The sequence below is a fragment of the Prinia subflava genome, chromosome 8 (genome assembly GCF_021018805.1).
Source record: "Prinia subflava isolate CZ2003 ecotype Zambia chromosome 8, Cam_Psub_1.2, whole genome shotgun sequence".
Taxonomy (NCBI): Eukaryota; Metazoa; Chordata; class Aves; order Passeriformes; family Cisticolidae; genus Prinia; species Prinia subflava.
The window spans coordinates 18,907,163-18,933,343 of NC_086254.1; the positions used below are offsets into that span (position 1 = coordinate 18,907,163).

At 48.8% G+C, this 26,181-nt stretch overlaps 1 protein-coding gene across 1 annotated transcript; it reads right to left on the bottom strand.

Moving 5' to 3' along the window:
- Positions 1-476: 476 nt before the first annotated feature.
- Positions 477-25,096, bottom strand: ACLY (ATP citrate lyase). Its single transcript, XM_063403838.1, has 28 exons — positions 24,937-25,096; positions 19,413-19,582; positions 17,937-18,059; positions 16,895-16,957; positions 16,459-16,649; positions 15,444-15,523; positions 14,884-15,014; positions 13,402-13,520; positions 12,786-12,922; positions 12,337-12,398; positions 12,049-12,166; positions 11,766-11,920; positions 11,289-11,379; positions 9,049-9,190; positions 7,152-7,320; positions 6,216-6,320; positions 5,783-5,979; positions 5,564-5,645; positions 5,123-5,233; positions 4,454-4,581; positions 4,168-4,261; positions 3,787-3,941; positions 3,297-3,447; positions 2,646-2,789; positions 2,359-2,472; positions 1,758-1,840; positions 1,446-1,522; positions 477-1,275 (listed from the first exon to the last, which is right to left on the bottom strand). Exons 2-28 carry the CDS (start codon positions 19,569-19,571, stop codon positions 1,181-1,183), a joined length of 3,276 nt encoding a protein of 1,091 aa, XP_063259908.1. The 5' UTR covers positions 19,572-19,582; positions 24,937-25,096; the 3' UTR covers positions 477-1,180.
- Between the last annotated feature and the right edge of the window lie 1,085 nt (positions 25,097-26,181).

A 26,181-nucleotide genomic window follows, 5' to 3' on the forward strand; every position in this document is an offset into this window, starting at 1 on the left:
CATCGGGGAGCTCAGGAGCCACGGACCAGACCCACTCGGAGCCTCAGACAATCCTCGTAATTTGCTTCTTCCCCGCGCCTTCCCAGGCTGTAAGGGAGGAATTAGGAATTCTCTTACGCCATGGTACACGGGGTTTTTAATTACAATGCAGTGAGCTGTAGGTGGTTATTTCATGTTTACTATACACACAGTGCAGTTCCCTAACTCTCGTACAATGCTATATCAATCATAGCTTGTTTGTGTCCTTCTGTTTAATCCCTACTTTACTGAATTTTATCTTTTTGACCTACAGTGATACAGGCAAGGTGAAGGCTGTATGTAGTTTAATTTCTATTTCTCCCCTTTTAAATCACCTGAAACAGGCCCTCAGGAGTAATTGCCTTGAAGATTGTTATTTTTGTTAAATGACAACTTGTCACTCATCGCCTTAGACATGGTTTAGAGACAATTTGCAGAAGCCAGAGATGGAAAAAGAATAAATTAGTAATGTGTATTTATTTGCATTTGGTTACAATACACAGACAAGGAGGACACTGAAATTATTACTGAGATACTTTTGCAGCTGCAGATCACGAGTGACAGTGCACTGAGCAGCAGTCAGAGGAAAGGAGAGGTTGTTTGCATAAATACAGACACAGGGATTTCACAGTTTTCACAGCAGTATGTTACAACTTTACACTTTAAATTACTACACCAGCTTGATTAACATTGGTTATACATCAGCAGTGGTCCCAGGATTCAGGTACAGCCAGACCAAGGATAAGAACATGGTAAACATACTGAAAAACAACAAAAAAATCCAAAGTCATGGCTTATGGGAATGACAGGCACATTCCCCTCATGGGAAAGGTACAGCTTGTTACCAGAGTTAGGTTCAGTAAGGCATACCTATGAGCCAACCTCTACCCCCTCAACCCAAATCACTTCTGGAAACAAAATGAAATGAGAATAGAAAAAAGTGTGAGAGACAGTATTAAATACAGCAGGTAACAGAGGGAATAGCACAAGTTTTGGTTTTATTAGAGTAAGTTTCTATCCTTATAAAACAGTCGCTTTGCACAGTTTGACCAGGCAGCTCAACGTCTCTGTCCCAATATTCATCTTTATACATCACAGTCCCACTGTGGCTGTCCCCTGGGCAGGTTTCTGTCCTGGTGCATTCCAAGGCAACACCAGCTCCTCACATGGTCATGTGCTCCGGTAGGATATAGGAGATGTCATCCCAAGGGTGACGGTACAGACCCTGCTTCAATCTCTTCTGGTCCAGGTAGTGTCCTGGAAGGGGAGTGGTTTATGTTACAAAAGTGCCATCCCTCCTCTTAGTCTGTCTCCAGTTGGATTTCTGGAGTGCATTGAGTGCACCCGGCTTTCGGGTTTGTCTGGTGTTCCTGGGGCAGGGCAGCCCCAGGAGGAGGGATGGGGCAGGGAGGACGTGGCAAACTCACCAATGAATCCCATACTCCTGCCCAGTACAAAGATGCCATTCAGAGCTCCTATATCAATATATTCATCTGCTTCTTCCCTGCAAAACAAAGGAAAATAATTGGCTCCTGGTCATCATCTGTTTAAGAAATCAATCTCAGGTGGGCTGTCACCTGCTCTAGTGCCAGAAGCCACACAGATTCCCCTGGTGGCTTTCTGCCCCCAAAAGCCAGGTCAGGCTATGTTTCCTTCCCAGTGTCATGGAATTCTGCCCCTCAGGAGCTGGCAGTGCAGCTTCACAGCACCATGATCCAAGAACAGCTCCCCTCACTCACCGTGTGAAAGAGCCACAATTCCTGAGCACGTCAACAAAGGCCACGCCAATAAAGCCATCTACATTCAGGATAAGGTTTGGTTTCTGCAGGAAATAAAACACACCCCAATAAAGATGTCAACAGTGCAAATGGTGCTCATCTGGCACCTTCCACTGGTGATTTGAGGGCTGCCTGTGGCTGGGGACACTCCAGCCCAGCAATGGAGAGGCTGCTCAGCAGCCTGAGCGAGAGCTACACTTAATGGGAATGCTGGAAATGGGAATGCTGGAAAACCAGCCCCAAAAAATTGACCCCCTCTGGGTCAGTCCCCACAGGTTCCCTGTCATGGGCCAGCACATGTGCCAACAGCCTTGGGTTTACACCCAGCAGTGCCAGTGTAGACAGTGGCCACAGATGATGCTCTGGCTTGTTCAGCATTTTCCTACTATCCAAAAGCCTTCAGCCTTTCCAAACTGCAGCTGTACTTGGCCTCAACTCTACCCCAGACACAATCCCCAGCAATAATTTATGAAGCACTGCACTGAAAATACAGCTAAGCCCCAGTCACTGTCCCTCCCGTGAGAACCAGAGCCCAAAGCAGTTCAATGGTGGCGCCTTTCACCTTGGAAGTTGTGATTTTTTCTACTTCAAGTGCGTAGTCCAGCAGCGGAGTGGCTGGGAAGTGCTGCTTCACGTAGTCCTTGAGAATCTGAACTCTCATGTCAGGGTTATTTATCTGCAAGTTCAGAACACATTACAGTCAATGATGTTGCCTCTTACTGATACTCTTTGTAGATTTGGGAGAATTTGGTCAATAGCTGCCTCTGAAACTTGCTAAATGCTCTGTTTTTGCTCTCCCCCACCCGCCCCTAAAAATCCCTCCAGTTTTTCCTATTGCAGTTTTCTTACTGATTTCACTCGGTGTCCAATGCCCATGATGAGCTTCCCTTCTTTCTTCATCTTGTTCACAAATTCCATGGGGATAATCCCACTGTCAAAAGCTTTGCTGAACATTTTGGCTGCAGCATCAAGTGCTCCCCCAAACCGGTCACCCTGGGTGCAAGACACAAAGGCAATTGCATCAAAGAACCCCACAATTAAGATAAAAATCCAAGATTATCTCCCCCATCCACCCTCTTGGTCTCTGGCATTCATGACATTAGAATTGGGCAGGCAGCTAAGAGAAAGCATCTGCTTATCTCTCACAGGAGTGCCAATCTGGACCCAGTGCATCTCTGCTAGAGACAACGTGGGGGAAAATGCAATCCAGTGCCTGTTTTAGTAACTCTTGTCAGAGTTCAGGCAACCAAACAGAGTCACTGATAGCAATTTGGCCGCTACAAAAATATTTCTAGACTCAAAGGACACAAACTAGTCTGGCTTACTGGAAAAATGAACCAGATTTAAAACAGGGAGCACCAAACTATTAGAGTTGAAATTCAAAGTGTGAGTGGACAGACACCACCAGTCTGTGACTCTGCAGTCAACCCAAAAATTAGTAGTAATAAAACTTAGAGTAATGAGTAACGAAGCTAAACTTCTTGAATATCAAGTACTCACAATAGTAAGAAGGCCCGAGGTGAGGCTTGAAACCAGATCTTTGCCAGCCCTGGCACAGACAATGGTGTTGTGGGCTCCGGACACGGCCGGCCCGTGGTCTGCTGTCACCATCAGGCACATCTCAATGAACTGGCAGGCGTACCGGGGTAACCTGGGCACAGACACCACATCAGTCAGGGACAGAGCACAAATGCAAATGTTTGTAAAGTCCCCAGCCTCTCTAGAGTAGTCACAGAGTGTGAATCAGGCCTAGAATACAGGAATTTCCTCAATGCACCACAAGATTCATGGAAAACTTCATCCCGAGATTCAAACATGCTGTATGCAACCCAAAATGTTGACATGCTGTCATGGAGGGAACACAGAGATAGCATTCCAGTGAATCTACCTTCACAAAGGAATCATGGAAATACTTTTTTTTTGCTTAAACTCTATTAATAAACAAGAAAAACTCTGAAGAGTCTGCAAGCTTTCACAAGAGCAGCCTCACCTCCTCTGAAACCAGAGCAGGCCTAGAACCCCTCCAATTCCCATCTCCTCTTTGAAGACCTCGGTGATGGGCATCCCAGCATAGATCAGCTCCTGCCCTCGCTCATCACAGATGCTGGTCATGAAGGAAGCTGGTTTGCGAATCAGTCCCAGCTCCTGCAATTGCAGTGTAAAGAGAGGATGTTAAACACCCCACACCTGCAGAGAGGGCAAACAGCAACGCCCCAGGCTTGCCCTCAGAGCAGCTTCCACAACCCAGAACCAGCACAGCCAGCAGCTCACAAGTAACACTACAAAGCACAAGGTATAACCCCAACGTGGCATCCAGAATCCCCTGTGTGATTCCAAGAAAGACAAAAGCAGGTAAACCAGCACAGCTTACCCTTGCCCAGGAGTAATCCATTGGCACAGTCGGAGGAGGTACTTCCTCAGCTGGTTCAATCACTCTTTTGGCCACAAGATCCTGGTATACAGACCTAGGGAGAGAATCCATTCAGTAACTTTGGTCCTTCTAAGAGATCCAAGCAAGGTGATCTAACCTAGACCTTAAAACCCCACAACGAGTAGAAGCTGCTTTCCTTCAGCAGAAATATATTCCCTGTCAGGCCAGAATCAGTGCCCTGATAGCTTTTGTCCACTGCTGAAGGTGGCCTGTGAATGTGACTTACTGAATGACCTCTCCCAGCTCATCAAAACTCCGGGGAACAAACACTCCAGCTTCCTTTAAGGCCTGGTTCTTTGCTACAGCAGTTTCAGAGGCCTGGTTGGCACAAGCTCCAGCATGGCCAAACTGCACCTACAAACAGGAAAAGAGAGAGCACTAAAGAATACAGACTGTTACCTGCAGAGAGTGCAACACAATACAGCCCTGACTGGGAACACCAGTGGCTCCCTAACTGGGAATACACATCTGTCTCCTCTGGGCTACCAAAACTCCTGGCTGCAGTCAGAGCCAGCAGGGCAATCACAGATGTTCTGATCTGGAATCCCTCCAGGCTCATTATTCATTCATGTTCTGCCTCCCTAAACTGCCCCACTTCAGAGCTGCTTAACATAGATCTTTGCCATTCCCACTCCAGAAACAAGCAGCTACTGGAATTTGTTGTTTTCCGTGGGATATTTGGGCTCCCTACAAAAGCAAGCAGAATCCCCTGGAAATTTCCTGTGGCAGAACTATAGAAGTGTAAGATATTTATCATTTATATTTATGAACTTTTGCACATTAAAGTTACCACTGCCACTACTGGAAGGTTTAGGTACAGTGAGTGAAGTTGTGTTTTTCATCCTGTTGTGGATCTATCCCTATTTTATGCATTTGCCCCCATTTTTGCACATACCTCTGAGGAGAACATGGTGGCACAGGTACCAATGCACCAGCACACCACTGGCTTGGTGATCCTGCCTTCTTTAATGCCCCTGCAGATCTTGTACTCTTCTGTGCCTCCAATCTGCAGGGAGAGAGAGATGGTTCCAAGCAGCATGTTTGATAAAACCAGCTCCAAGACACACTCAGAAGCATTGCTGGGAGCTTTTCTCCTTTTTCACAGAATAATGGTTGAAGTCTCAGAACAAAACTTGATTTTTTTTTTTTTAAATAGGGAAGACTATGCTTGCCTGTGGAATACATTCAATTTCTTTTGATGAAAGCCACAGGAAATAAAATTTAGAATATTCAAGACCAGTAGAAGTAGCTGCTATTTAGCATCCTTGCAACCAGGTCAGATGCTCCCAAAACAAAAACCACACACAGGTATTTCTCAGAGAGTGATCTCACTCACCTCCCCCAGTACTACAATCATCTTCACTCCTGGAGTATCCTGATAACGCAAGACATGATCCATGAAAGTTGAACCAGGATACCTGTGTGCAAAACAGAAATTTATTTCATATACTTATCTGAAAGAGAAATTAACACCCGACCCGCTCTCCCTTCTCCAAATGACCAACAATTCTTCTGCTGACCAACTCAAAAACCTGCTGAAGGTGCCAGCTCGTACCTGTCTCCCCCGATGGCCACCCCCTCGTAGACACCATCAGTGGTTCTGGAGATGATGTTGTTGAGCTCGTTGGACATTCCCCCAGAGCGGGACACGTAGGCCACGCTGCCAGGCCGGTACAGCTTCGATGCCAAGATGTTATCCAGCATGCCTCCTGTGTTGCCTATTTTAAAGCAACCTGGCTTGATCCCGCCAACCTGTTAAAGGGAAAGGTGTAAAGGCCTTTAAAATCATGAAGCTGAGGAATATTTGTGTAAGGCAGACTTGACAGCATTTATGTAGAGAAAGGAGGATAGTAAAGACTTTAAGATTAGAGACTAGCATACATTTCCTGTGACTAAAGACAAAGTGGATTGTAGGATACACTTCATCCATCACAGAAAGCTGATCTGAAGTTCAAGAAAGACAGGAGAAGGTGGCCATCAGTACTTACAGTTGCAGGCCCAATGATGGTGACTCCCTTTTTATCAGCTGTCTTGATCAGTTTGCGTGTCAGGGCCTCCGGAATGCCCTCGGCAATAATGGCAATGGTGCGGATCTGCAGCAGGAAAAGGAAAACCATTGGTACCCCACAGAGCAGCCCTTGGCAGGCCTCTGGGAGGTCACTCTGTGCACTCTCATCCAGCAAGGCCAATGCATGGATCTGCAGGCTGCCATGATCTTCATAAAAGGCTTGATGTTCTGGTCAGGGAATTTTCTCCCCCTTGTACATCACAGTAAAGATGGACAGACACCTGTTTCTTCATCCAGAACAGCCAATCTTTATTCTTCACACCTCATATTTATATGGCTATCAGAAGGCATAGTGTTTAATTCTAATTGGTTAGCAAATTATTGTAACTCAGTTCACTGGTTAGTATTTGCTGGTTTATGTGTCAGTCAAAAACTTCCCTAACTGTTTACATACTTCTCTCCTGGGAGGAAGATGTTTCACAGGGATAGAATCTCTCTTGACACAGGTACAGATGCCTTTCTCATGGGTGCAGGCTGACAGGCTGATTCTCACATTTTTCAGGTCTGCTATTAGCTATACTTAGCCAAAGTAACAGGCCTGAGTCATGATTTTACAAGGCCTTTCTTTTGTTAGGTTTTACCTATATGCCACACTTGCACATCACAGCAGCACTATTATTATAGTCAGCCTGAAGTAGTTACTGCTAACCAAGAAGCATCAAGTTCCTCTTAAACAAATTCCAAGTCCAGCATAAAGATTTGCCAGGCACCCCCAGCATCCTCCTTACATTCTGCATATCTGCTAAGTCAGAAGACCAAGACAATTTGCTAATGCTGTCATGGTTTAAGAAACACCAGTACCCTGCTGACAGCGTCTTCCTTCTTCATTTGGGCTTCTTCTGGATCCTGCACTCACCTGGGGATAATTCATAGTTTCGACAGTGCTGTCATAGGCAGAGCGCAGGGAGGCAAAGTTGATGAGAACATCCACCTCTGGGTGCTTCCTCATGGCATCTGCCATGTTCTTGTACACTGGGATCAGGATTTCCTTGTGGCCCCAGTAGAACTTCTGCCTGTGGTCACCGCTGTGGAAGAGAAGATGGAAAAGCCCTGACCTTAAGGTTGCTGGAAAGGCAAAGGGACACAGTGCATGCAGACAGAGGAGTTTACAAACCCCATTCTCAGCCCCCGAGACTGACTGAGACACTCACGAGCACGTGAGAGTGTCTGGGGAGGGACCATATGACAGCAGAAGGTTCTTCAGAGAATAGGACAGAGCAGCATATGGAAGGAGACGGGCTAATGGGGACAGAGGCATCCAGCAAGATGAATAAGCTCTCCCACAGTGAAGTTACCAGAGCCTTAACTCTACTCCAAGCTGGAAGACAGAATGAGGCACAGAAAGAGTAATGAATGAGAAGCGTGCAAAGCTGTGTCACTGGGCTGGTGCTAACGCTGGACTGGGGGAACAGGAAACCAGTATCAGTGGTGAACAGCCAGGACAGAAATGGGAGGGCCAGTCAGCTTCCCAATCCTGCTACAGTGGGACTCTGCACTGGAGGGGAAGCAGCTGGGAAGGTTTCACTGTTGGTATTTCATACACAGTAGATGCTCTGACTCGAACTGCAGTGAACTCTGTCATTTAAATGTGTGGATATTGGCTGTGCTCCCATACCAGTACATTCATGATTGAACATTCCAGGTTTTGCCAGCCTGGCTCCCTCCAAAAGGTCAAGCAGAGTCAGATAATTACAGGTAGCTTTAAACTTCAGTCCCTATTGCTTTTTCCTCCTTAATGAAGTGCAGCACTGCCAGAGGTTGCCACTCACCTACAGAAATGAGCGTGCCTGCACTCAGTACCCCGAGGTTTGCACTTGCTGAGAAGTTATTACAGAGCTGCAATTACCATCAGAGCTGCAGAATAACAGTACAAGGTCTTAATTGTCAAGAGGAGAATTTCTCTGCAGGACAGAGGCTGATTAGACATCAGCTCTCCAGGATGTCTGTAAATACCACAGGAATGAACCAAGGCTCCTGCCTGGCTCTGGGCTCTCAGCTCACTGTACGGGGAAGCAACAGCTGCTGTTTCCCTTCTCCCTGCTTGCCCTGTCCCACAGGGAGACCCCCACACTGAGGAGGGACAATAAAACAGCTCATGCACACCCAATAGCCCCTCTCATCCCTGTAGGGATGAGCAAAAGAAGGTAATCACCACAAGGGAACTCTTTATCCCACTGAAGGATCCACAGGCTCCCTGCCTGCTCAGTAACCACTGCTGCTATTATAAAGAATACGAACAAGATTTTATTTTTTTTAAATTTTGTTTGGCTACATATTTGCTTTGGTTTGTCAGCAGCACTATGATTCTGGATAATATTTGGAGTGGTAATTCCTGCTGCTGCAGGCACAGATCAAGGTGTCTCAGACAAGCACACAGCCAACAGCAGGTGAGTGGAAGAAGCCTTACACAGCCTGACTGCCTTTGCTGAGCCAGCGGGGCTGGAAAGAAAGCCCAGGCAGTCACACCTGCCTTACTCACTGAGTGCAGAACAGAATTTGGACATCTTTTTAAAGCACATGAAATGGAACTTCAGTTCTGTGGTGAACATTAAGCTGTTTCAACAGCGCAGCCCAGAATCAATGGTTAAAGAAAGCAGCCTACAAAGCCAACCTGGGGGTGGAAGGGAGCAGAGGAGAAGTGTTCCAGCAGGGATGGAGACCAGGGCAGAGCTCCACTAAAGAACCACAGAGACTGAGAGAGAAGAAGGTCACAGAAGAGTTGGAGGCAGATGGAGAAGCCACAGGCTACTTACGTGAATGGATAAACCATGGCAGCCACTGAGGGCTCATCCCTGGAGCAAATATAATCAAAGTCCAGCATTCCTTGGACAGCCCGGGTCTGCATCCCCCACACGATCGCCTTGGTGTGGCGGCTGAACAGTGCTGTGGCTTTACCTGCTCAGAGAGAGGGGGAAAAAACCAAACCATCTTCAAACTGCACACCTGAGCAAGATACAAACTGCAGCTTTGCCAAATGCCTGCTGAAAGGCTCCTGGAGGAGTGTATTTCCTGCCACCCCCTCCAAACTGAAGCCAGGAGATGAACTGCAGTTTGCAGGATGGAGTAGCCACGCTGTCCAAATTAAGGAAGAAATTGTAGATGAAGCAGCAACTCGTTCCCTGGATTCTGAACACAACAGCCAGGTTTTGGGGTTCACTAAATGGACAAGTGAATCTCAGGAGGGAGCTGATATAGGAGAGGAGAAAAGTGAAAACTTCTCCTCTCATAGGCCTGTCATATTTCTCCCAGTATTCTTATGTAAAGCTGAAGAGAACTTTGAATTTCATGTATTTATTTGCATGTGACCCACAGTCTGGGCAAACCATGGGAGGCTGGTTAGGGCACCATAGTAGAATGATAGGAAATTAAAAAAGGCAGAAAATGGGGGACACAAATAAAGGAGCTCAACATACTCATGTTTTCTTTCTTTCTTTTTTTTTTTAAATGATCAGAATCCAACACAAACTTGATGGCTCCAAGAATTTATATATGGCCCAAAACTTGGCTTCAGGGGACAGAGTCACAGGCAAAGCAACAGTTCAGCCAGTGTGGATGGACTGTTGGCTTAAAGTCTATTTACACCACTTATCACAGCACAACATTCAGTCCCTCCTTCTGACTCCAGGAAGAATTAATTTTAAAACTTGTAAAACTCAGAGCTGATCCACCTGTTGATGCCAACTTGGGCTACTGCTGAGTTTGTTCTGGATTTGGATCAAAGGTAAACAGCATTAGGGATTAAACAGGACACTGGTCCTTGGCTTCAATCAAAAATAAAATCAGTCCTTGCTCTCCAGCCCTACACACACTCACAGTTCAGATTCACTGCAATATGACTTGTCATTAAAATTCTGTTTATCTTGCAGGTGCCTGCAAGGGGGTACCACGAGTGCTCCCAGAACAGCAAAATGCAGACCCAGAGAAACAAGCACACAAGCAACAATCCAAGAATTGCCCTTCTACTGTCCTTCCTCCTGATAATGGAGGTAACTTGAAGCTCTGCTTTGCCCCTAGTTCAGCAGTTTATTCTCACACAGCACAGAGCCCAAGAGAGTCTTAAAGTCCCTATAAAACAGCTTCACTGAGCACAAGCTTTAAGGGTTTGCTAGACTGTTAAGACAACATTTAGTTAATTTGTGACTTTTCTGTACTTTCCAAACCTGATAAGCAGGGCCCCTGCACTAGGCTGTTTCTCTTTGAAACAAGATACCAGTTATTGGTCACAATTAGTGACTCCTCCTTTTGGAAAGCAAAGGGGACAAAGCTTTTCCCTGTGTGCCTCAGGCTGTTCTCTGTGATGGTTGTGCAGGGGATGGGAAGAAAAAACAAAGTTTGTTTGAGACCTGGCCCTCTCCCTCCCAGAAATAGGTAGTATTTGTGCAGAGGCATGTGTGATCTGCACTTGAAAAACCAGATGAGACATTCACATAGTGACAGTTAAATACGCTGGGCAGGAGGAAAGGACCAGACAACACAGCAAACTTTTGGAGAGAAAAAACAGCAACAAAACCAAGAACTAAAAAAAGTCAGCTGCCAGCAAGGCCAGGCACATTCAGCTGGTCACACAAATCCTACCTGAACCAGGTCTGGAGGCTGGGATTGAATCTGTTAAAGAGAGAATCACTCATGCAATGGTGTGACAGAGCTGACTGCTGCCAGCCCACTGGCCAGGCACCTAGGCAGGTGCTGCAGCAGTCCTCCTCTCCACAGCACTCAAGGCTTTTGGGTTTGCTCTTGTTAAAAAACAGATTGGAGCCCTCTCCCTGTACTTCCTCTTGTGCTGTTCCTGAACATCCCAGATCAGGGCAACTCTGACTCACTGTGTGTATGAGCTCATGGCACAAATGAGCTGCCAAACCACTTAACTACACTCAAGACTGGTACCACAGAACTGCTTCCCTTTATATCTAGGAAAAAAAAAATTTGTCTCATGCCCATCCTGCCTCTGGGAACAGCAGAGCATTGCCAGCAGCACTCCCAGGGCTGCACTTACCAAGAGGTGCTGTTGGTTTTGCCTTCTTAGCTGGAGCAATACCATCTGGTTTGGACTCAGAGAAGGAGGCGGTTCTGCTGGGTGCTGGAGTCTGAAAGATTCAGAAGCCAAGTCAGTGAGGGACACTGCTCCAGGTATGGCCTGGAGTACAGAGGAGGAGGTGACCTGACTTGGGCTACACTGGTCTACTACAAAGAAAATGAGTTTTCAGATAGGATCATTTCAGTCAAGTGACAGAAAATAACGACCCAATAGGTTCAACAGTGGCATTGCCACCTTTGAGAGGCCACATTTTCTGCACAGGTGAGATGGGCATTGGGGTGGCCTCTCCTGATAAACTGCGCCAGTAGAGTCATTTTGTTTCCCTAAAGCTTCCTACACATACACTGGTGGCCAAAACGCGTTTCCAGCCTGTCTGGGCAGGCTCCAGGAGGCTCCTCAGCCACGAGGCCCCTTGCAGAGGGGGAAGGAGCTCACCGAGGGGCTGCCGCTGGCGTTGAGCAGGAAGTTGGCGGTGTGTGCCGCGGCGGGCGGCTGGTTGGGGATGGGCCGGTGGCCCAGCGCCATGCCCACGATGGCTGTCATGTGTGTCTCCGTGCCAAAGACGTGGATGGGGATCCCCGTGGTCTTCCCTGTGGAAGAAAAAAGCAGTCAGCCTCCTCAGGGGAAAGATCTATCAAAGTGGAGCGTTTAACCGTGAGAAAGCTCGTGGAAGAAACAAGATGGAAGAATAAAACTTAAGGATGAGTGCGGTTCTTACCAACTTCTCCCATGACACGTAACCCCTCCTGGTAGTTGGGGCCTCCTCTTCGTACAAAGATCCTCACCTCATGTTCCTTCAGAGGGCCTTGGTAATCCTTAATTGCTCTCACAATGCCCTAAAAGAAACACACAGGATGGGTGACCCAGGCAGCCAGACATTCACCCTGTCCCATCATCTCAGGAACTCCTGGAAGAGATGGACTATGAGCCTCAGCCAAACATGGACTTGGGAAGGGCTGGGGGCTGACAATTGTGTGTTTGCTGGTGTTTGACACTGGTCACTTACTTTAAAGGTGGCTGCTACATTGGTGAAGTTTGCAATGCTGCCTCCGATAATCAGGATCTTCCCTGAGGGAAGAAACACAAGTAAGTAAAACCATTTCAAGAGCACAGTACTCCAAGATCAGGAAGCAGTTAAGGACAAAAAGCAAAACAAAGTTGCAGAGTAACCAGTTGTGTTTAGTAGAAAAAAAAACCCTAAAGCAGTTGAGTTTAGAAGATAAGAGCTTTGTACCAAGCAAGAATGTTTGATAAGGATCTCTGAGGCCCCATGGAAAACCAAAAGTTCTCTCTTTGAAGCAAGAGCTGACAGAAATCCAGCCCTGCTTCCTTCAGAAGGCAGTAGTACATTCAAAGCTCTGCCAAGGAAAGCTAAGCATAGTAACAGCCCAGATTTATCCATTTTTTCCTGCCAGACACAGCTTCACAGCTTTGGAATTGCAGCATCTCCCTCACCTTCTGGGTGCTTCTCTCGGGTCATGAGGGAGAGGATGGTTTTAGCATAGTCATAGGTCTGCTGCTCACTTGGGGCTCCTGAGTATTCCCCGTAGTTTGCCAGTTCATTCACACCCCCCAGGTCACAAATGGTGTCACTAACAATAAAAAAAAGCAGTTATTTAAGAGATTAGTTATAATTTGAGTCACTATAAAGTTCCTAAAGTATTCCAGATGCCTGAGGAAGTGGGATTCTTAACAGAGGGACAGTGCTGTCTGCTGAAAACAAAGCTGCTCTCCTCTTGTGCCAGTCACAATTAATCTTGTCACGTTCCCCAGATACAAACTCAGTGACCACTACAACAACCACACCACCCTCAACAGCCTCCAGCCAGCTTGTTCCTTTTTAAGTCAGAAAGGAACTGTATCTAACCCTAACCCTTCCAAATTTAAATTCTCTAGTCGACACTATGCTCCGTAGCCTGGTGAAAAATCTGTACAGCATCTTCATTCTGAAGAGATCCCAAAAAGTCACAGTATGGGAAAAATGGCTTTAGGAGAGTCTATTCTCCAGAGGCTCTGCAGCAATTATGTTGTCCTTGAACTCCTTGCCCTCTGGAAAGCTTGCTCCCATTACCTGTACACCACTGAAGCACCTCCACCAGCCACCATGGTCCAGATCCTGCCTTTGGGGTTCAGGATTGTAAGCTTCAGGCTGGCCCCACTCTTGGCATCCAGGTCAGCAATGTAGGCTTCCTGCAGAGAGAGCAGCACAACCTCAGCCTCCTCCTGCAGCTTTTCCACCTCAAGGGTTCACAGAGCTGGGTGCATTTGGACACGCAGCAATCACACCTCAGCAGCTACAGCTCACGGACAGCAGAGCTACAAACAGAGAATTATCAGGGACAGAGGCCCTGCTCCATCCCTCCATCACACCACAGGCACAAAATCTGAGCAGAACTAAAGTCTGTTCTGGCCTTATCTGAGACCTGAGGAAATCTAAACATCATCTCACCCATGGTGACCACTCTGGCTGTGCTGGAGCCAGGAATCTAATCAGTGAGAGCTGTAATTTGGCTCCACGTGGTGCTCCTGCAGCCCAGCGTGCCAGGCTGCTGAGCAGCACTTCATCAGAGTTCATTAACATTCCCAGCAAAGACCCTGCCACAACAACCTTCCCAGGGACTTGAGAGGGATGATTCAGAGACAAAAACTGAACTAATCCTTTTAACAGCAAATTGAGTTGAGTGTTGGCATCCAGCAAGCAACATGGAAAGGAACAGCTAAATGGATTTCCTGGCCACAGTACAAAAACCTTCCAACTGAAGCATAATTATAATGATTAAAATGAAAAAGTCAGGACAGAATTTTTTTTTTTGGAGAGAGAAGAACAGACCCCTGAAATAAGACCCACAGAATAATTAAGGAGAGAGCTCTACTTCCAACAGCCTCTGAAGCTGCTGGGACCTGTGTCTGGAGCAGTGCTTGTGCATCCATCAGTACAGATCTGGGGAATTTGGAGAGAGAACAGGCACTGCTAGCTTTACAACAAAGTGCTGTGGCCTGCAGCCCTCATCTTGTTATCACTTTTTTGAAAAAGAGGTGCATTAACATCTTCTTATTTAAAAAGTTTCAGAAATGGTGGTTATTTTCTCTGGATTCCCACTTGGATGCAGCATTTGCACACAGCTGCTGCTCTGCTCTCAGAGCTGTCACTGAAACACTGAGGGAACATCAGCTCCCACGGGGCCCCCAGTAACCACCAAGAGAAAAATCGTGATGCTGAAGGGAGCAATCTGAGCAGGAACCACAAAAGGAAGCTCTGCACAGGCACAGAGCTCTGGCACACAGCTGAGGAAAGTTAAATATAGGCCTCCATTTTTAATTAAGTAAATTCTGAATTAAAGAACTGACCAAACAGAGCTGGGAAGCAACTGCAGCTCAGAGTGGGATTCTGAGCAGTCCTGGAACTGCAGCTGCCTGTGCACAGGTTATCATGGACAGCACTGCCAAAGGGTGCTTGAGACACACCAACAAAACCACTGGAATCAGCAACACCATGGGCATTCAAGCAATGATGAGCTCAGGACACAGTGAAGGAATCCCAGCTGTCACTTGCCTCAGGGTATGCCTCCCTGCCAAAAGGAGGGGGGAACTCCACATCCCCCCACTTCACTTTGCAGATGTAGTCAGCCGTGGCGTCGATCTTCGCGGCCAAATCGAGGATGTAAACACCATCATTAGTGACCACTGCAGTGAAAAACATCACAATTAGCTCTGGGTCGTACAGAGACACATTACAGATTTACTCCAACAGCTGCAAAAGCTGGGTGACTGCTGTTTCCCCTGGCACTGGGCAGTATTGACCAGCCCAAACAAGTTCCCTGAGGAATTAACCAGTAAATGTGGCCATGGTCCAGGCTCTGTCTCAGGGGCTGTTTTGTTCTAACAGTGCAATTTTTGCTTTCTTCACTACTGCCTTAACAGTCCCTTCAAGGGAATTTTTCATTTCCTCATTTTTAATTCACTGAATGAACAGCTCAAAGACATATCACTGCCACTTCCATATTTCTGCATGTGGCATTTAGTGCTGTTATGAATTACAGAACCAAAGGAAGCATCAAGAACACATTTCAGTATTTCAGAACAGAAAGTTCTGCTGCCAAAAATATCCATTACCTAATGGATTGATCTCGAGGTACGTAAAATACAGATCTTCATAAAGGTTGAACAAGCCACAGATGAAGCTGGCCAGGATGCTGTAAAAAACAAGAAAAGTAACACAAGTTAATGAAAGCAGCCAAATCTGAGTACAGCCTGCTCTGTTCATTGGTATTAGTGGCAATCTGCAAATCTACTCGGCATCAGTTTCTTTCATTCTCATTCATCTTCTCTGGAAGGAGCCTGGGTGATGGATGACTCAAGGGAAGGAAGACCTTGATGACTCATCTTAATTACCCTCCACCAAACTCTGCTGAGGACACAGTTGCTCATAACTGTCAGAGCAGTGCAGTCTGATTTATCTCCCCACAGGACAGAAGCACATCGTTGCCTCCCTGTTGATACCCATCTTTGTCAGATCTGAGCTTCGTTAGCTGTGATGGGGAGAAGAGGCTGCAGTGAACTGATGGAGTGACAAGCTCCTTCACCCTTCAGTGCTGCACAATTTCAGCAAGGATTGCGCTATGTTTGGAGGAATTATGACTCCTGTTAGGCTAACTAGGTGTGGGCACCTAATTGAGGGAGATGCAGAAGCCTGAGATCTACAGATAACCCTACAGAAAGAAGAACAGGACAATCACTTTGGAGATCAGGCCAGAGCAAGGGAGAGGGAAGTTCTGAATTAGCAGTCAGAGCCACATCTCATCACTATTTCACTAAACAAAAGAAACTTCTATGCTGGCACAAAGGATCAGAATTCAGTCCATGTCTCCAGGCTCAGGTTGAGACCTAAGCAGGCTGACAAGTGCTGCCAAGTAAAGGCTCAGCACTAGGAAATCTTATTTTTGGGTTTTACAGGCAGCTGAGATAAGGTCAGAGAGCTTGAATTCAGGATGCATGGCATATTCTGGAGAGCAGCAAGAAGGGCAGGACAGTGAGCTTCAGAGTGAAGGAAATAGAAGGATGTGGCACTGAGATAAAAGAGAGCAGCTGCTGCATGGCTGGTCCTACCCAGACCTGCATCTCTACTTACTCCTTCTTGTTAGCTGGTGCATGCTGCAGGAGATGCTTCTTCACATCCGATTCACTGAGCTTCTCATCCACTGCCACCAGCAGCTTCTGAGCCTTGGCATCCACGTCTCCCACATCCACACCCCCTTCGTGGTGGAAGAGCACGTAGTCTCCCTCACGGGCAGCGTAAACACACACATAGAACTCTTCCTCCTGCACCACAGAGCAGGACAAGCATTTATTGGATAAAGCTTTTGTGCCAGTGCTGGCATTGGGGCAGCTGAGCCCAAGGTTGAGCTTGCCAAGGAGCAGCAGTGACCCTGACACTGCCCAGGGGTGTGCAGCAACACTGTCAGCTCAACAGCACACCCTCAAACTTCTGCTTTCTCCACTGTACCAATCCAGCTAAGCATGCAAGCCAAAAAACATTTAAAAGCCTGTTTTAATGGTGTACTAACCTGTTTGTGAGGGACGAAGGGCTCAATCAGAAAGTTCTTTAGGATTCCTTTTGCATTAGCAATCTGGAGACAGAAAACAAGATAAGCACCCATAACCACTTGTCCAGCACATTTGTGACAGCATAAGGAAAGCTTTGAGAATTAATCAGCAGTGCTCTAAAATTGTTCCCTCTCCACTTTTCCTGGGGAACCACTCCTCCCTCTCCAGCACAGCACTCAGCACTGTCACCTCAGGATATCTGGTGACAGGAGTCGGTCACCTTTCCCATTCCTAACAGGACAGAGTGGTATCAGAATTACACCAGGACAGCTGCTCTCCTCTCCTGTCCCAGAGACAGCACTGGGGTGACTGCAGTCACTGGGTCCTGCTCAGCACAGTGAGACACAAGGGCCTGAGCTGCTCTTGGACCAGTAGAAAATTCACAAGTGAGGAATTCCTGAGCTAGTGGCAAGGGCAGAGGCCTCAGAGTAGTGTTCACCTTGAAATGGCATCAGGGAGCACAGAAGAGCAAGAGAATCCTTCAGCCTCTTCTTATGGGTGCAGGAACTGTTCTGTTAGGCACTTCCCTGTTATCCAAAGCCATGATTCCAGGCTCAAGAGACACTGGGGGATGCTTAGGACACCACTGGTCCCATGTCTGTGGCCCAGTCCTTGCTGTAGATATGGTTGGTGTGTGGTGCTAAAGGATAATTTTCACACCCATCCTTTTCCCAATGGGGAGCACTCATGATGCTGCTCCTGTTATTCCCCAATTCTTGCCACACCAGCTTGGAGCCAGTGGCAAATCCATCCCAGCAGGGCCAAAGGCACAAATTCCTTGAGGCAGCACAACTCCATCAGCTCCCAACACACAGCAGCAGGGACGGCAGGCACTCCATTATCATTAGCACTGCACTGTCATTCCCAGGAAAATAAATATTCCACAGCAGCACTGACTTAAAATAAGGACCTGAAGTAACACTCAATCATCAGCCAAAACACACAGAGGATCAGTGATTTTTCAGCTTTTTTACTGTCCTGGGAACAAAGCAAAGCACTCACCGTGGTTTCCCGGCCCAGGCGCTGCTTGAGCCAAGCCTTCACCTGATCCAGAGTGAGGTTAATCCCAACCAGTCCAAGCTTCCCACGTCTCTTAATGAGCTGATCTGGCTTCACCACTAAGCGCTGCAAAGGTTGGGCAAGAGATTTAAAGGAAGAAGCATTAGGAAGTGACTTTGGTTGAGTGGTTCTCTGCAGATCGTGAAGTAAAACTTCAACCGGTTCTGCACAGCACACGAGCTTGCAAAATTCCTTTAATCTTGGCAAATCCAGCTCCTGGTACAAGATGCCTGCAAGTTAGGGGGTTTTAATGATGTAGTTTGAGAAAAGCCACCTTGTTTCTACTCAGCCGTGAGCAGACATCAGAGGCTGAGGTGACAGCTTGTTCTATCTTTATTTTTTTTTGTTGAAAAAACCCAATAAAAGTCACGACAGACACAGACAGTTGCTCACACAAATAAAAAAAAGCCCCTGTTGTCACTACACTTTGCTTATGAGACTGGCTAGGCCAGGCCTAGGCACATTTCAGCCAGCTGACCGTGGCTCTTTATAAGATACCCACAGATAGCTGCTCCTGGGTTACACACATCTCTAGCTTCCAAATAGCATTTAAAAATCCAGACTAGAACTGGGTGCCATTCTCCTGTACCACTGATATGTCCTGCAACTTCAGCAACTTAAGAGTCAGAACACTCTGTGCTGCAGTACAAAACACTGAGAATAGTCTTACTGCTGAACTCTGAAGCCTTTTCCAGCCTTACAGAACCTGCCTTAAAGGTCCAAGAGCATCCTTGCTCCCTTCTGGCTTCCTTCAAGGCTTTTAGAGGCACTGCTGATCTCTTCCTGCAGTTCATTCAGGCACTTGAGCATGGAACATCTAATTAGTGCAGGGCTTCTATCAGTCAGTCAGTCAAGGACTATGAGACATTCGTGTTCTCCAGCCAACGATTTAATATAATTAACCACTGGGAAGGAGCCAGCTTGGACAGCTAATAAAAAGAGCTCTGGGTATGTTTTCTCTACAGAAAGTGTGAGGATATGAGACACAGAGATAAATGATTTTGCACTGAAAAATTTAAATAAGGAAGTTTTCCCTAACATTTTTTTTGGGGTTCAAGAAAACTAAGCAGTGTCCTAACTTGACATTAAAGCCAGACATGGAGAGAACACTCCCTGATTTCACAGAGCAAGGCTTTGAGAGCAGGGACTGCCATCTCTGTCTGAATCAACCTTTTACCTTCTGTGCAGTTATGAGCAACTGGTTCACAGCTATCTCTGCTCCTGTATTTTACAGCCTTAAAGGAACAGTCAGCCCCCCATGAGGGGATACTGAGTCTTGAGGCAAGGCTTGTTTCTTCAGCAGGGCTGGAATGAACTGTGGCAGAGCAGCAGCAGTGAGCAGATCCCTTCTGAATCCCTTCCCAGGAGGGATCTGGAGCAGTTCTCAGGTGCTCCAGGAGCAGCTCCTGCTGTCCTTACCTCGCTCAGGAGCCAGGGGTGGTCCTGGGTGAGCCGTGCCCAGTCCGTGTCTGGGGTGACCCGGGCATACTTGAAGCGGTTCTGGATGGCACAAGTGGTGCTGATGTATTTGTACAAGAACTCCTTCCCCGTCTGCTCCGAGATGGCTTTGGCTGACATGGCTACCTAGTCTGGACAGGGAAAAAAAACCCAAAAATCCATCAGGAACAGGGCCCTGTTCTGGCCAAGAACTCTGCATCACTCAGCTCAACACAAACCCAAAGCAAACCAAAGCCTCCCCATCGTATATAAGATCACAAAACTCTCCTGAGAAGCAAGAACTACTCATGGTGCTTAAAACTTCTATCCCATTTCCCTGCCATACACACAATTTTCATCCAGCCTTGTCTGCAGGGAAAGACAGAACCCCTGCAGCTATCCCAGCCACCACCAAGCCTTTCCCAAAGCTTGGAGCACCCCATCACACCCAGAGCAGTGCCCAGCTCTCTCCAATGTCTCAGCACCCCAGGATTGCTCCTCACCTACCCCTTTTCCTGGTGCATTTCCAGGAAGAGATCCCCTCCCTCCCACTCACTTCTCTAATAATTAGAGATCCCATATTCCCAGTCAAGCCTGGCTGTGGGCACATCAGCAATCCCCATCCCTTTTCTAAAGGGAAAACACTGCCAGGATTACCAAAACTAGAATAGGTTTACATCATTGTTTTTTCTCGTTTCAGAACCAGGTTTTTTGGAAAGAGCTTTACATCTCACAGAATAAGATACTCAGGACAACAACAAAAATTAAGGTTAGACTGTTTGTTTTGGGTTTGGTTTTTTTAAGAAAAATTCCTAATTCAGTCCCTTTCCTATGGATGGTCAACTTGTCTTTTCGAGCATATTCCAAACTGATGTAAGCAAATGATTTCTGACCTCAAGAGCGTAACTATTCTTTTTGATATGCAGCAAAAGAAGTCATAGGCGTCAAAGATACATTTATTTTCAGCTGCCATAAACACTTATTTAAAAGAATACTTCATCCCAGTGGCCCTGTCTGCATGTGTCACAGATCAGAAGGGAGTGCTGTGATCAGCTGGCAGGTTTGGTATGGCTGGGGGTCAGACTGCTGACAGAGATGCTCAAGCAGCAGCTCCTCCTGCATTTTGAGTGACTGGGGTCATGTCATTGTTCCCCCAGCAAAGCCAGTGTGGCAGGAAGCAAAAGCACCCTTGGGATGGATTTTGGGAGAGCTGCAAAGCAGAGATGTACCAATACAAAAAAAAAGGAGTTCAGATTCCATCTGAGCAGCTGGACAGCCAAGTTCTAGAATGGCTCAGTAAAACTACCTGCCCTCACAAAACACCCCAATTCAGACCCACAGAGGGAAACAGTTCACAAATTCCAGTTATTTCTTGTGCTACCTTCTAGGTAATAACCATTAGTACTCAGCTGGGCTATTCATCCTATAAGCAAACTCAGAATAGGCAGCAATTAACTAGCCATAATGAGAAATAAAGAACTTTTCTCCCTAGAGCAGAAAGGAGGGTTGTCCATCCCAAGGACAGTAGGAGGCAGGTTGCATTCCCTGAGCTTCCCAAACCAAACAAGTCAGACTGAGTAAGGGCTATTACTGAAATCAGATAACTGTGCTTAAGGACCAGCAGTCAACTTCACCACTGCCATCTTTTCAAATGCAATTCCAGGGTTAAGAATCACAAAGGCAAAGCTACAGCAAGGACAAAAGATAAAGAACAGCAGGCCCACTTTCAAAGAGTTCTGATGTAAAACCTGAACGCGATTCCAGAGATTCCAGCGCAGCTTTCAATTTAATGCCACTTCAAAACAGGATCAGGCAACGTTTCTGCAGCACCCCATCTTTCCTCACACTCAGCCCCCACTCCTGTCACTTGTCCCTGTTAGTTTATTAGCCCAGCGCCAAAGCCAAGGTGGTCTGACAAGAGGGGAGCTCTTGTGAGCAGCCAGAAGACACCAAACCCCAGACCAACAGCCCAGGGTGATTCTGCAGGCACACCCAGACACAAGCACCACTCCACACACACAGGTCATCTGTGCTGGGGAGCCCAAAACTTTCCACTGGAATTTGTACTTTAAGCAGAGCTATTTCTGAGAGCAAACCCTGCTCCCACAGTACCTGCAGCCACCATTTGTTCTGCCTGAGAGGGAGCTGCATTATTACTGCTTCAAACCCCTTGGAAATCCATCAGCTCCACAATCTGCTCAGAGCCTGTCCCAGAGAGACACTGTCACATGTCACTGCAGCAGAAGCAGATGGGTAAAAGAAAATGGCAAACATATTTCTTTAAGAAATCTAAGTTTTTGTCATTTCTCCAGGGTGTCACAGAGCCTCTGAACAACACTGCAGAACTTCAGTCCACAATTACAAAATTAAACCACTCAGGCTGATGCTGGTTATGCCAATGAATACCCTGCAACAGCAGGAAACTGGACCCAGGGTGTCCCTCAGGTCTTATTAAGAATAGTGCTGTAAAAAAAACCTCAGTGGGAACAAGTGACATACATGGGATTCCTTAAACCTAAGGAATAGCAGAGCTGTTCCTCTCTCAGAACCATTTCTGGCCTTTTTGATACTTCTCCATTCTGCTGCTCCCCTGCTTTCCCTCTCTACTTCATCACCTTATTTTTGCAGTAACACTACTGGGGTAAAGAAAGGGAACTACAGAATTCCTACAATAGCAGTAGGTGAATAATAACATCCTTGTGTCATGGCAACAGAACAGCAGGAATGAGGCTGTTCTGACCTCATCTGCCCGAATTTCACGTTTCCTAAAGATTAGCAAGTCTTTAATCACTCCCTTCACTCAGTTTTTCCACTGTTCTAACCCTGCCTTCCTCGTGGGACAGAGAGCACAAAGCAATTGCTTCTGTGTGCTGAACTGTTAAGTTAAGAGATCAGCAGGAAAATAATCCATAGGGCATCAGCAATTCCTGCCTGTGTGTGCTTGAGCAGGTCCACTGACAAGCAGGTCCATTAACTCACTGCATCCATTCTGCCAACACCAAGCAGGGACACAGACTCAACACAGAGGAACTGAATCTCCCCACTTTCCCAAGAATGAGGCAGGTTCCAACTCCCATCTGTCAGAATAATCTTATTTTCAGCACCTGCAGTGCTGACCAGTGCTGGGGAGAGCAGTGGCTGCACCTCTGCATATAAACTCAGGAAAAATGTCCCTTTCTCTGCCCAGAACACTGGGCAGAGAATCTGTGGGATAACAACGTTCTCTTCCACTGCTCTGTTCAGCATTCATTAGCCAAGACTGATCTGCAATTTTCTCAGCACTGCAGACCCCAGACCTTGCACCCACCACACACAAGGGCAGATTCATGTCAGCAGCACAAATGCCACAGATTTCCATGAATGATTTGTGTTCATCTAGTGAGGTTCCAACAAACAGCTTCCCTGCAACACCTCGGAGACCTTGGTCTCATCATCCACACACCCCACTTCAAAAAGAACTGGATTTGCTTTTGCTACCAAGTCCAGAGCAAGTAAGAAATATAAATTAGATCATATTTCCAGGGGCTCAGCAGCACTTATTCCTCAAAACATCACCTGTCAAATATATGCAAAGAAACTGATGCCTGGGGAAAGTTTCCTGAGTATACTGACAAAGAAAATCAGCGGGACAGTGGCAAGGCAGGCAAGAGTCCTGGAGCTGGATGTTGTGTTTGCTGGGACACAACTGACACGTTGTTGCTCCAATAGATCACCATGTAAAAAATCCAAAGGAAACACAGATGGAGAAACAGGGAGGCATTCCTGACACAGACCTCAGGTGAAGTCTCCCTGACTCCCAGGAGAGCAGTGATGTGGCACTGCTCAGTGTGACACGGTCTGCTCTGCAAGGGGAGAAAAAGTATGACAGACTTTGATTTAGTTTGTTTTTCTTCTAACCAGAAGAGATGTAACTCAGCTTCACCACTCTATGTTCACACAGAATGTGGTGCTCACACATGGAATTCTCTGACATCCAGATTGGTACCACCCTCCAATCACACCTGAACGACACTTCAGACCAGGAGGAAAGGACTCCCACTCCAGTGAAGACTTGACGCCCACTCTCCCAACAATTGTGTCAACAAACCCACACCATAAAGCAGCCTCTCCCCTCCATTCTGGGTCATTTATTAACACGGTTCAAGCTCAGCCAGTATTTTCAGCCCATGGCAGCATGAAAAGTTACATCAGCTCCCACCTGGCAAAGGCGGGTGTTTCATCAGAGGATGGTGCGGGCTCAGTGCCGTGGCCAAGGCGAGGTCACGGTCCCGCAGCTGCGGTTGGGAAATGCTGCGCAGGGTGATGCAAACAGGTGCTGCATGCCCAGCTCTGGGGGAGGCTCCCTGCACACATGGAATCTCTGAGAGCAACACGGCAGCCAGGGAGGAGCACGGACCATGGAGCGGTTCTGTGTGGCTAACAGAGAGCAGCGGAGAGGGTCCTGACACCTGGAGGGCACCCAGTGCCACAAGGGGAGAATTTGGGAATCCTGTCATTAAAGATCATCTTCTTCTGCAGCCTTGGGGCTCCTTAACAAGCTTATTCCTTAAATCACTTGCACAGTGTATGACAGTAAAGGACACCACGGCTGGGCAGGACTGCCAATTGTGGCTGTTTTTGTTTGGGAACCACTTCAGGCAGCACTGAAAGTGTGGGAAGAGCGCTGATACCTGGAGAGAGCTGCAGAGTCTCACATGCAGGAAACCCAACAGGGCCCGGGTAACAGAGCTGACACCCTGAGCTCCAAACCCAATCAGGGATCAGAAAGAGTACAGACACCTACAAACAGGATAGTCAGGGTGCACCTCAGTTTTCAGCCCGCAGACAAACTTCAGCAGAGAGAAGGGAGAGTCTGTATAGCAGGATGAGAATTTCGAAAGCAGCAAGTCAAACAGGAGGTGTTTGCAAGCAGCAAACAGGAGAGCTGGAACACAGCCAGCTGTCCCGGGAATGGAGCGACACACGGGCTGTGCACACTGCTGCTCGTACGGGAACAGCGTGATCCCGACCGGGGCTGCTCCTCCGCGACGGGCACGGAGGATTTTCCTTATGGCAGCAGAGGTGCTTTGGCCAAGGCCTCCTTGGACCAGGGGCGAAATATGCGTAAAGCCGGACCCCTTTACTTGCCCTCTGGTAATCTCTGTGACCACCGCACGCTGTCCGTGCCCCGGAGCCGCCCCGGCCACCGGGACCCGAGCGGGCATCACCGCGGACACCCGGGCGGAGCAGCGCCCGCGAGGTCGGGGCGGCCGTGCCGGTGGGAGCGAGGGGCTCCGCTCCGGGCCGCACCGGTACGGCCGCTCCCGCCGGTACAGCCGCTACGTGGGCGAGCCCGCGGCGCTCCCTCAGGCTGCGCGCCGCTCCCGGGGCTCGCCCGCAACACCGCGAGCTACCAGGGCCGGGAACGGCCAGAACCAGCGCGGCTCCCGCCCCAGACGCGTGGGCGCTGTGGAGGCTCCGCCATGCACCGGGCAGAGCTCGGCGCTGCGGCCGTGCCAGCACTCACCTGGGCCCCGCTCGGCCGCTGCCGCCCGCTCCGCTCCGCTGCCGCTCCGGCCCCGCTCACGCCGCCGCCGCCGCCTTTTGTTCGCGGAGCGCGGCCTCCCCGGCCCATCGGGCTACGGCCGCCGCCGCCGCCCATTGGCCGCCGCCGCTGCCACGTGCGCGTTGCCTGAGCGCCCGCCGCGCTCCCATTGGCCGCCGCCGGTGGGGTGCGGTCGCGCAGCCTTGTGGGAGTTGTAGTTCCGGCGCCCTCGCCCCGCCCCGGCGGCGCCCGCGGCCGTGACCCCCCACTCCGGACCCGCCGCCGCTGACGTCACCGGCTACAATGACGTCAAAAGGGCCACTGCCCGGCGGAACCGGCGGAGGGATCGGGGCTGCTTGCCCAGCACCGGGACGTGCCGAGAAACCAACCACAGCGGGGCCGGGCGGTGCCCGGTGGTACCCACGCGTGAGTGGCGGGATCGCCAGAGCCGGTCACCGGTGCCACGGCTGCCGGCACCGCTGGAGCGCGATCCCCGGGGACTCGGCCAGCGGGAGCGGGGCAGCGGGGCTGTGACGTTCACGGACCCCCCCGAAGCACCGGGGGCATCCCGCCTGGCCGCTGCTCCGTTTCCTCAGCGGCTTCTCAAGGCAGCCGCCACGGCTCTCCTGCTTCCCACGAATGCTCACCCCACATTCACTTTTTCCCTGGTATTTCCAGCCCGTGACTAACGCGCTCATCAGCGGAGCACCGGCGCCGTGAACAGGCGGCCTTGGGGGCTGTGGTGTCCCCATGCCAATGTCACCGGGCTGGGCACAGACCTGCGACAGCCCCCACGAGCACAGTGCTGCTGCCCACCCCGCTGGGGATAGCGTGTCACAGCCGGCGGTGCCAGCAGGGGAAAATCTCCCTGCAAAACAGCTTAATCTGCCTGAAATACCCTGCCCGGCTCCCTGCGGACGGGGTGTGTCAGCCCGGCCGCCCACTCCAGAGCTCGGCAGTGCGTGTCTCCCCACCCTGGCGTGACTCCCACCCCGCCTCCCGCCCCAGCGGCGGCCGTGGAGCAGCGCTGGGCCGGGGCCAGGCCCCGGGCAACGCCGAGCGGGCTCCGGAGCCCGGCAGTGCGGATCTGCCTCATGGGGACATGAAATGTCACCGGCTCCGAGCGGGACAGACGCCCTTCCCCCGCCCTGACTCTGAGTCACTTGGCAGGAACAAAGTGTTTCAAGCACAAATCTTGGCGCGGGCTCTGACCCAGCGCCAAAATAA